Consider the following 11,844-nt stretch of genomic DNA (forward strand, 5'->3'; position numbering starts at 1 on the left):
TGAATTCCAAAATGGATGACAGGTGCATCTCTCTGGCTCTCTGTCCTTGTGGAGAAGAAAAAAATAGAACTGCCAGCACCAGAAGGCCAAAATGGACCTTTCCAAAGAGGAGAGACAGAGGAGGAGAGAGGCTCCCATTTTTTAAACGGCAAGCATTTGCATTAGGGCTGGCATCCACCATACACCCCCACATACACACACACACACACTTAAACACACACACGCCAGCCAGCCCATGTGGTGCCGGGCTGGAGCCATGTTGGAGGAACCACTGAGGCGCGTGGCGACGGCGCACTGCTCTCCAAGGAAAACCGAGCTCGCTGACGTTGGCCCTCCGCCGTTCACCTGCTCCCAGCGAGGCATGATGGGTAGGGGGACATGGGCCATGGGGCCGCAGCTGGAGGGGAGGGAGGGGTAGGGTCTGCTGCAGTGCTCAACACAGCGGAGTCCTGTCACGAGGGGTCTCCTGGCCCCATTAGCAGGGCTTGGTCAGAATGGGCCCCAAACCAGCCTGCCGCCGCAGCGGGGGCCGCAGTAAACACATGTCGACCGGCCACAAGCAGGACACAGGCAGCACAACCCGCAGAGAAGGAGAGCTAATAGAGAGCTCAATGGGACCAACCTGTCCAAATACAGAATAAAGCAGAGTGGAGCGGAGAGGAGCCAGTCAGAGCTTTCCTTTAATAGTCTCCTCCACTTTACTGTGCACAGGGAGGAGCTGACTCTGTGTGGCAGCTAATGAGGGAGAACAGCTTTGTACTGTCGGAATGTGTAGCTGCTATTGTCTCAGACTGACAGCACAGAACTCATGTGTGTTACCTGCAACCTAGAAAGTGTATAATGAGAGAATAAGAGTCAGTTACTATTTGTGGGAGAACATTGGATTTGTTTGGGCAGAAGGAAAATGTCAAAAAGAAAAATCTTTTTTTTAAGAGTCTCAACAAAATATTTGGCGTGTTAATTCCACCACCTTTAATTGAATACATTTCATTAGAATATAGATTGCATTTTGAAGTTGAAATCGAAATAGTCAAGTTCTATCGCTGCACTTCAACAGAGCAGAAACAGCTGCTAATTCACATTTCTATTTTTTTTTTTCACCTCCCTGAAAATCATTACAACACTATTACCAGGCAAACATCCCCCCCGCCAGTGTCATTCTCACTGTATTGAAAAACAAATCTCCAGAGACCGAGCGCCGAAACATCTTTTAATTTCAAAGTGACACGTTTAATTTTTACCCAGTATAACATTTGCTGAATCACATCATTGTCATGTTTTTTTTCTTTTTGTCTTCAAACATTTCATAAATGTGTGTGTGAATGACATTGTTCCGTGTGCTGTGCTGCTTTTATGTCTTTGTTTCCTGTGAATGTATATCGTGGAGGAGCGGCGTGTGTGTGAGGCTCCCCTGGGAGGACTTTTTAATTTGTGGATTCTGACCCGCCTGCCATTTGCTCAAGGCCATCCATGAGCTCTCGGAACTGGCTATATCTGCAAAAACACTTGACGCTAAAATTAGTCTGGACACTGGTGCAAAAGGAGAGAAACCAGGGGGTGGGGGGGGGGGGGGCTTTGGGGGTGTCAGGCGAGACAAGGCGAGTCAGGGCTGTGTAAACACATATTTACAGAAAACAATTTAATATCCTGGGAAATTTGTTTTCCCTGCAACAATTCAGAAAAAAATTCAGACATAGAATAAAGGAAACGTGTTAACAACTGACAAAAGCATTCCAGCTTTCCTGATTACTGTTATTACAGGAAAGCAGCATCAGCAGACAAAAGATTGTTAAACATTAAAATTTAAAAACCCTTCAGTCCAGAACATTGAAGCGTACACAACATGATTTCCAGGTAAAGATGGAGTGAAGCGGAGGTGAGACCAAGGCCTTTTGATCCAAACACATTTCTCATGAGAGTAAGATCTCGAACACCTACCTGCGAGGACGTATGTGCAGACTGGCGTCTCTGCTCCTCGGCCATGTCTGAGACGTCTCTGCATCATCACAGCGAAAACACATCCACTGGCCGCAGCTTGAGCATGAGAAGAGTGCCTCCTAGTGGCTGGGAGAGAAGGAGGAGGTGTGCGAGGAGGAGAGTCGAGGAGGGATAGAGAGGGAGAGAGTCAATCTTTGTCACAGCCTTGGTGAAATAATAGTAGAGTCAGCTAATTCTAGTTTAGTGTACCGTCAATAATAGTAAGCTTGTTTGACCCTGTGAGTGATGTTCCCGCTTGTGTCTCACTCAGCGTTTTCCTTTCTGCTGCTGGCTTGCTCCAGCTCGGGCTGGTGACGGCGGGCTTGACAGCAATGAGTCATACTAATGTGTTCAACTCTGATGATCCAGAAACCGTCCAAATATTTACCAGTATTCATGAGGAGGATTTGTTTAGTGTTTGTCGCCCGCCACCGTCTGCTGTCAGGTGCAGATACAGATATTATTCATCCGCGATTTGTGATTAATATTTTCACAAGATCCAGAGGGAGGTTGACCGGGAAGTTGTTTTGTGTGCCTTGTTGTCATTTACTCCTCCTGTGAGAAAGCTTTGTTAAAAGTAGATAAAGAAATAAATATGTGGTGGTTAACAAGATGCGGCTGCTTGATATTCGCTGGTGTGAGGATCTCGTTCCTGTTTGACCACGAGGAGTCGGAGCTGATTGGAAGACAAGACGAGGAGAGCTCTTTAATAACAAGCCTCTCTCCTGGGGCTTCAGGCACCACTGGCCTCACTTCACAATTAAGACCAGCGGTTAGAGCCGAGCCAATCAACGGGGACGACAACTTTAAATGGCAGAGGAAGAAAGGAATTTTCCGCATCAGCCTCCTATTTCTCATAGTGCACCGCCATGCTTTATAATACACGGCCCCACGATGCATTGAGATATTGCCAATGGGCCTGTGTGAGTTTCCACACCAACCCCTATTCAACCCCTCCCAGAATGTGTGGCTCTGGTGCAGTGGGACTGTACTTCAGTGCTGTAATGGCCTCTGCAACGGTTATGTGTTTGGACAGATGGGAGAGGCAAGTGCTGATGTGCTTAACTACGCATTTTACAGCGTAACTATTAAAGAGTTGTGCTGTTTACACACCAACATTTGAATACCTGTCTTCAGGCCAGTTTAATTATCCGGGCCCTTCTGTTATTTCTGCTGCTTTGTTGTCTCTCAGCTTTTTCGCACGAGGCATGAGAGATTTGTTTTGCAGGGAGCAAAAAAAACCATATTCCTGCTCAAGTATCTCATACTCTATTCTCCCAGCCTCCCCCATAAATACACACAGATACCGTACACACCCATTTTCTTATAAAGTCATTTAAAGTGAGAAAATTAAAGAAATGCCCTGTGATGCCTGGCCTTTGAAATCTCTCGGGGCTTTAGGCAAAAGGGGAGGGGCCACACGCCCCAAGTCCCAGCGATTCATCCTGAGACGTTTGATTAGTTTATAAGTACTTATGCAGAGGAGGGGAGGGGGGGGTTGTTTGCATTGTAATTTTGTTTCATGAATTCCTTCATATGTTCATCTTCAACTGCATGTTCAAATAAAGCATTAATCAAAAGGAAGCGAGGGAAGAGGGCATTTCGCCAGCAGAGCCCCAGTCTCCGGGTCTCAGTGAGCGGGTGGATATGGACTGAGAGAGACTGTAGGAAGCAGTGGTTTTTAATTATCTGGACTACGTACAGGATGCCGTTTTTGATTGTTTTAATGAGGCAGCTGGCCTATTGTCTCCCCTTAATTCCTCCATTGTTTTTAGAATATGTCATAGTTCTTTATTCTTTTATCAGGTGCTCTGCAGGAGGATTTAGACAATAGCCTTCATTCCAACTGCATTGGCCACTGCACAAAGGCAGCTCACTGCAGACAGTTAGCAGGCAAACAAGTGCAAATCACAAGCTCCACTTTTTCCCCGGCCTTTCCCCCAGTTTTTTGACTTACAGTTTTGGTTTTTAGCTGTTACTCGTGACCCCCCCGAGCAACCCCACTCCTCATTTATGCAGATCATGCCTCTGTCAGAGGTGGATCACCTGTGTCTCTGTGACTTAAATCACCTGTCATGAAAGAAAGGCTCTCAGGGGGAAACAGCCATGACAAATCTTTCCAGAGAGCTCCTTCACGGGATGTTGTGTTTGTCTGTTGCCCACCTGATGCCCCTGTGCACTCACTTCTCTCTGCCTTGCAGTTTCATATGAGTGAAAAGGAAGTTTATGCTCATCATTTTAAACGCATGTCTCCGTACACAGATGTGCGGAGGGTTGGGGTTATATAGGGGTATAGATGTTACGACTGCAGTAAATCACTTCTTTTTGTAAATTTCAGTTTTAGATTCTTGATCGACATGTGAAATGTGATCAAATTGATTGTTTCAGAGAAGAGTTTTAAACAAAATACATATACTACTTCGAACTGGTGAAAGAATAACATCTCACAAATCAGAAAGAGCAACAACTTTGAATTCGGATGACAATAATTAAGTGTAGTTTAAACCATGATCCTGCAGCCAGAGCACATGCTGCCCTGTCTGGGTTGAGTGACTGTAACAAGCAGAGTGCTGCCTCAGTGTTTTGTGTGGCTCAGTAAAACTGGGACATGCAGTCCTAAAACTCACTTCCAGCATTCTCACACACAACAGATGGATCTGTAGCATTCTTGGCTGAAGGGCTGCAATCTGAGTGCATATTCTGCTGTCAAAATGCAGTAAAACATTTTCATCAGGCTCCACATAATCTGCTTCATTTCAGATGCGGAGCGCATACAGTATCTTTGATTTGGATTGATCCAAAAAACACTGATTTGTATCTCAGCGTCAGAGCCCACTTCATCATTCTCTTTGTAAGCTGAGCGCGTCTGAACTAAGAGATCCATACAGAGGAGAGAAACTTTTGTGGCTATGACTGCGATATATTCCCTGCCATTGTCAGTGGCAGTTTGTATGTACCTTGATGGTAACTTGGGCAGACAGTGGAGGGGAGTTTTGTTATTTTAATTAGGAGATAAAAATTCAAAGGGCCTCTCCAGGCAGTGTGTGGTATGACAGAATCAAAACGATGAAGTGGAGCGGCCTGAAGTGTGTGTCTCGTCACAGCAGATTGGCCGACAGATAGGCACTGCTCTTTAAAGTGGCGCTGACATGCACACTCTCAGGCAGGCGCGCACACACACACACACACACACACACACACACACACACACACACACACACACACACACACACACACACACACACACACACATTCAAGGAGAGGAAGCAAGTGCAGTTGAAAGATAGCATATTTTAATACTATTTCACTCCTTCGACACGTTCAAACCGGTCTAATTTTTAGTGCGTCTCAAGCAGATAGGAAGGGCTAGAAAGGTTTTAATCAAACATGTGATGTGAAATCTGAAACACTCTATTATGTATTAAAATAATGGTAAACTCATATTAGAAATGTAACAATGATTAATACATAATACATGTCATGGTGGTTTCCAGTGCACCTTAGTTTTCCATTTCCTATGAATCCACGGAAAAGTGAATTGTTTTCATACAGAGCTCGACATGAGCACCTCCACTGTGTCTGCAGGGCGCATTTTAAACCCGGTGATTCACAGGTATTGTGTAAACATGAGTAATCGGTGTTCCACATGCGCAGGGCGCTTTCTCGCTTCATCCCCGAGTCCCTGCACCTCTCCTGAGGACTCTCTTTATTCCACATCAGCCAGGGCTCAAATCACATGTCCCCTCTCAGCCTGACGCTCCGTCGGTATGTTTGCACATCTTTGAAAGCTAACAGTGTGCTTTAATTAATTGTCCAGCTTTCCTAAGAAACAATGTCCTAATTCTGCCATTTAGCGGGAGTGTATCATAGTTTGTTGTTATCTCCCCAGCCAGATTTCTGTAAATAGTCATATTAAAAACTTTAATCTCTTCAATGGAAAATGAAGTGCAGCTGAAAAGCCTGTCATGTGCTGAGATAAATATTATCTAAGCTAAAACCTTCACTCTCTCCTTCTACCCCCCTTCCCTCCTCCTGCCCCCTCTCCCTTTCTCTGACTTAATGAATATGTTCAGAAGATTTCACAGGAATGCTTAATCCCAAAACACAACAATCTAATAATATGGAGGAGCTATCTCAGTGTTCTAGCCGACAACAGTACTGTAGGCTACAGTTTACCCTGGCTGAGGTTTGCTTTGCCTTTAGATATGAACGTCAGTAGCCTGAAAAAGACATTCTATTGGCAGCATGAAGAAAGAAATGACCTTTTAGACGTTCACCCAAAACACAGAAACACATTTCTCACATACCATTAGTTGCGTATATTTATATGTTTTAAATATGTCTGAGATTTCTGCCTCCAACAAAAGGAATGGAATATCATTCACCATTAATGCTCGTAGCGATTAAAAAAAGTTGTATTCAAAAAGTTACAAGCGATGCGTCAGAAACAGTGTCTCCATCACTGTGTGCAACCAACTATTGATTATTTAGAGGAATGTGGGCACGGATCTTGGAAAGAAGCACAAACACATTTCCATTCACCTTCATTGTATCTGAGTGGAGAAATAAACTAAGTGAAAAAATAACACTCTGTTTATAACTCTGTAAATAACACTAATTTAAGTGAAATTACAGTTTATTTTTCGTTTTACACGTAAAAAGGTGCTAGTAAGTCTTCTTTATTAAATTCCTGTGGCAATGCAGTATTTAGCATGTAGCATCTCAGTTTTGGAACAATACTTTGTTTTACTCAATGTCCTACCCAGGACTGCACAGTGTAATGCAACACACCATTTGTGTGCACCATTGAGTCGCATACAAATAACTTGCAACATTAGGACTACGGTTACTCACGTGTACATGCAGAACAGCTTTCTACTCTCTTGCAGCAACCTTTTAAATGTCTTTATTATCTCTGTTTTGTCCAGGCGGCCAACTGTGGTGCACCACTACCAAGAACATGATGGAGGGCGAGGAGCTAGTGGCGTTTGCAGTGGACTTTGACTCACGTCTGCAAGCAGTGAACCACATGTCTCTGAGTGAGGGCATGTACCCAGCCAGGCTGCTGGACAGCATCCAGCTCCTGCCACAGCAGGCTGCAATGGCCTCCATCCTGCCCACTGCCATCGTCAATAGTAAGTGTCCACACACACACACAAGCACACACACACACAAACAGACACACACACACACACACCAACACACAGGAGCTGGATGGAGACATATCTTTGTTCAGTGCACACATGTTCTTGTCCTTTCTCCCTCTCTCTCTCTCTCTCTCTCTCTCTCTCTCTCTCTCTCTCTCTCTCTCTCTCTCTCTCTCTCTCTCTCTCTCTCTCTCTCTCTCTCTCTCTCTCTCACACACACACACACACACACACACACACACACACACACACACACACACATTAGTCCACAGCCTGCACTCAGTCACCTGCTTAACAAGGAACGTCGTCTCCGCCGGGCGTAGATTAACCCAGATGAGTCTCCACACTGGAGATAAGAGCCATCGACCTTCAAGTTTTGGGTTCACATAAACACACTGAGGCTCAAACTAACGTGTTAATTGCAAAATAGATGCCTCATGCAAATAATGTGTTTGTTTACTTAGCAAGGGCTATCTGGGTTCAGCTCGACAGGGAGGCTTCTGTAAGCAGATGGTCCAGTGTTCTTGTTTGCCCTTGAGAAAGGGCACCAACCCAGTGGTAGCAACAGCGATATGCAGCAGCTGAGGATTTGGTGGAAAAGCCTTTTAACACAGGCTTTGAGAGTCAGGACTGTAGAAGTAGAGAAGAGGAGCATGTGTGTATCAATGTGGGCAAACTCTTTTTATACTTGTGTATGAATCTGAAATGACTTTTGGTATACTGACATGTTTCTTTCCATCTCTCTCCAGAGGACATCTTCCCCTGTAAGGCATGTGGAATCTGGTTCCGGAGCGAGCGGAACCTGCAGGCCCACCTCATGTACTACTGCAGTGGGCGACAGAGGGAGCCAGAGACAGTGGTGGAGGAGAACGACAGCGGACCCCATCACACACCCACTGTCTGCCCCTTCCCACAGTGCACCAAGAGCTTCTCTGGAGCAAGAGCCCTTGAAATGCACTTGAGCACTTCACACAGCGGTGAGTGACAATATCATGTATTTAAGACTTCCAAGACAAGAGATTTTAATTTTGTTTTAATATTATAGCTTTATTAGACAGCCACGTTCAATACATTTTACAGAAAAACAGTTTCAGAAAAAAAATGACATAGGTTTGGAAGAGTGATTGTCATTTCTTTTCAAATATACATAACCTACTGTCAGCTATGATAGCTGACAGTTTATCCTTGAGCAAGAAAAAAAACCTTGTGGATGGGAATAAGCTTGGCATAATGCATGAGCGTTTGATGGGTTCCACAGTTAACTCTAAAGGAGAAGTGGGAGGCGAGATTCTGAGCATTTCTCCCTTTTATCTCCTTCACAGGTGTCAAAATGGAAGAGAGCCTCCCTCCTGGCACCAGCTTGAAATGCACAATCTGTAACTACACGGCAGATTCTCTTATTACATTCCAGCATCACATCATGTCTCACCTGTCACAGGCGGCCTTCAGATGCAATCACTGCCATATCAGCTTCCAGAGCCACAGGGAACTCTTACAGCATCAGGACTTACATGGGCACGGCAGCAAACTTCACAGGGAAGGCGACGGCAGTGAGCATTCCCCCAGGGGGCCGGAGGAAAGCCTCCAGCAGCAGCAGCAGCAGGCCCGCGCTGAGCTGGCCAACAGGAAGGATGCTCTGCTGGGAAGTCCCAAAGGGGCCCTCAACAAGGAGACCAGCACAGACGGAGAGGCTGACAAGGCTGAGAAGAAGCCTATGCTGTCTGCTCAGAAGGGAGAGGCGCACCCAGGCAGTAAAGCCAGTTTTTCTTACACTAGGATCAAGTCTGAGCCCTCCAGCCCCCGACTGGCCTCCTCCCCTGTGCAGCATAACATGCCTACATTTCCCATGGGCCCCTTCTTGTCTCAGTTTGCTTTCTCCCAAGACATTTCAGTGGTCCCCCAGGCTTCTGAGATTCTGGCTAAAATGTCAGAGCTAGTTCACCGGAGGCTGCGCCATGGAGGGAACAGCTACCCGCCTGTCATCTACAGCCCTCTTATGCCCAAAGGGGCCACCTGTTTTGAATGCAATATCACCTTCAGCAACCTGGACAACTATTTGGTCCACAAAAAGCACTACTGTAACAGTCGCTGGCAACACATGGCAAAGTCTCCTGACTTCTCTGCCCTCTCAGATAAGGTCCCGGAGGCGGTGAGCCCGAACAGTGGTCACAGTTCTGTTAGCATGTTGGCCAGCTGCCACCCCACAGAGGCCGACAGCCACCTCATGCAGTCTGCCTGTCTGAACTCCAGTGTGTTGGACATGATCAATGCTGGGGCAAAAGGGCCTGAGAAGGATCTACCAGGACAGGTGAAGAAGGTCTCTACCCCGACTGGCGCCGAGGAGAGGATGAATGGAAAGCAGATGGAGGGTAAAAGCCCCAGTACAGGCTTGGTGGAAAGTGACAATGATCCCAACAAAACAACCTGCGAAGCCTGCAATATCACCTTCAGTCGTCATGAGACCTTCATGGTCCACAAGCAGTACTACTGTGCCACTCGTCATGACCCCCCCATGAAACGCATGTCCACCAACAAGGTGCCATCCATGCAGAGAACCATGAGGACCCGCAAGCGCAGGAAGATGTACGAGATGTGTCTCCCTGACCAGGACCACCAGAGGCCCCCTATGGGTCAGCCAGGTTTTCTTGGAGTTCCTTCTATGAACCCTTGTACGTCGCAGGAGGCTGTAGAGAGCCTAGTGGACCGCTTCCACCCCCGCTGTGACATCTTCCCAGGTATGGTACCCAAACACCTGGAGGCCTCGCTGACCGTCACTAAACCAGTTCTGGCTCCCAAATGCAATGCTGTGGAGCAGCAGGAGCTGGACGCACCCATCGATCTCAGCAAAAAGTGTTCGCCAGTCTCTGACAAGACATGTAGCTCTCCAAAAAGACTGTTGGATTATCACGAATGTGCAGTGTGCAAGATAAGTTTTAACAAAGTGGAGAACTACCTGGCACACAAACAGAACTTTTGCCCTGCAACTGCCGCTGCTGCTGCTGCTGCTGCTGCTCAGCAACAACAACAGCCACAACAGCAGCAACAACACAATGAGACTGGCAGCCTGGAGCCCGCCATGTTCCCAGATGTGAAAAGTGAAGGCAATAACAACCCTGATGATGTCTACGATAAGAGCCCAGGCAAATGTGAGAAGAATGGCAATGGGAAGGTTATGGTGCAGAATGGAGGCATGTTCCCCCCTCACCTGGGGCCTTTGCCGGCACTCAAGCCTTTTGCTGAGCCCCAGCTCATCCCATCAAAAGATGAGAACAAGAATATGTTTCTGCCCCACTGCCTTTATCCCGGAGCAATAAAGAAGGTGAAAGGTCCTGAGCAAATATCGCCGTATTTTGGGATAAAGCCAACCGATTATGTGACTGGTGGACCAGTGATGCAGGGAGAGGCCAGCGAACAAGACCAGAGCATTAATGGGGGAGGAGGTGCAGGTGGCGGAGGAGGAGAGACAGGACCAACCAGAGAGCAGGTCCAGCAGCCTGCTGCTAATGGCTGCCCCCACCCCGGCAAGGAGCCCCTTCCACTACTGCCCAAAAACCGGAGCATGGTCATTGTCAATGGGGGGCACAAGCCAGAGGAGCGTTCAGGCACAGCTCCCCCGCAGCAGGAGAACCAGCCCCAGTCAGACGGCCAGCCCCCCAATCCCTCACCCACGTGGGCCACTGAGAACCAGGCCGACTCCAATGAGAACATGTCACCTTCCTCCAAGTCCCCAAATGAGGAGGTGGCCCCCACAGCCACTAAAGTGAATGGCTCTGGAAGTGGCAAGTACTGCCGCCTCTGTGATATTCAGTTCAACAACCTGTCAAACTTTATTACCCATAAGAAGTTTTACTGTTCATCACATGCTGCGGAGCATGTAAAATAAGTACGAAGAATAAGACATGTTCTTCTCCTCCTTCCCACACCTTTCCCCCAACTTTGAACCCTTTTTCTCCTTTGTTTTGGTACACTGTTGTGTCTGGAATAGTGCATCACGCAGTGCTAAATGCTGCTTGTGGACAATCAAGAGAAGCTTCTTCTTTCATCATTTTAACACTTAAAAATGCAAAACCATTGGTTAAAAAAGAAAATGAAAAGAAAAATGAATCAAGAATAATATGGGTGCCACTTTCACATTAATTTATTTTACAATCAGTATTAATAGGAGTAGTGATCTTAATTTAAATTCAAAATGAAATTTATATCAGAGTTGTTTGTAATGTTATTGTATAGTCATTCTTGTGTAGCACACATATTGTTTACACTGTAATGTAGGCTCAATGAAACAATAGACAATACAAAAATGAGATGCATTTTAGACACAAAAATAGCTACTGAGGCACTTGTGTATTCTTATTTGCTGTACCAGTTTCTGTATATGCCCAAAATGTCCCTTGCAGATTGCTACTAATGACTTGTTAGCCTTAATAATCACCATTTGGGTGTGATGACCAGGCCCATCCCTGCAACTCACATTTTGGCATATACACATGGCTTTGCATACATATGTGGCTGTTTGTCCCTGTCTCTTTTCTTCAACTCCGATGTGGATGTTTTCATGAGGATGGCAGCATTCTTGTATAGTACTCGTATTTCTGTTTGATGATACACTTTGGTCTCCCTTTTTTTGCAATTTGCTCTCAATGCAATACTTTGTAAATGGGGGAACATTACTGAAAGCAGTATTATGAAATGGGGACTGTGCATATAATTATTTGTAACC

General features: G+C 46.1%; 1 protein-coding gene across 1 annotated transcript in view; it reads left to right on the forward strand.

The window, feature by feature from the left end:
• zfpm2a (zinc finger protein, FOG family member 2a) overlaps window positions 1-11,145 on the forward strand; it is a 114,327-nt gene extending 103,182 nt beyond the window's left edge. The window contains exons 6-8 of the mRNA XM_061081875.1: window positions 6,906-7,112; window positions 7,874-8,101; window positions 8,447-11,145. Of these exons, the coding sequence (XP_060937858.1) occupies window positions 6,906-7,112; window positions 7,874-8,101; window positions 8,447-11,007 (2,996 nt within the window). The 3' untranslated portion in view covers window positions 11,008-11,145. The remainder of the gene's footprint in view (window positions 1-6,905; window positions 7,113-7,873; window positions 8,102-8,446) is intronic.
• Window positions 11,146-11,844: the final 699 nt, after the last annotated feature.

This window comes from Limanda limanda, chromosome 11 (genome assembly GCF_963576545.1).
Source record: "Limanda limanda chromosome 11, fLimLim1.1, whole genome shotgun sequence".
Taxonomy (NCBI): domain Eukaryota; kingdom Metazoa; phylum Chordata; class Actinopteri; order Pleuronectiformes; family Pleuronectidae; genus Limanda; species Limanda limanda.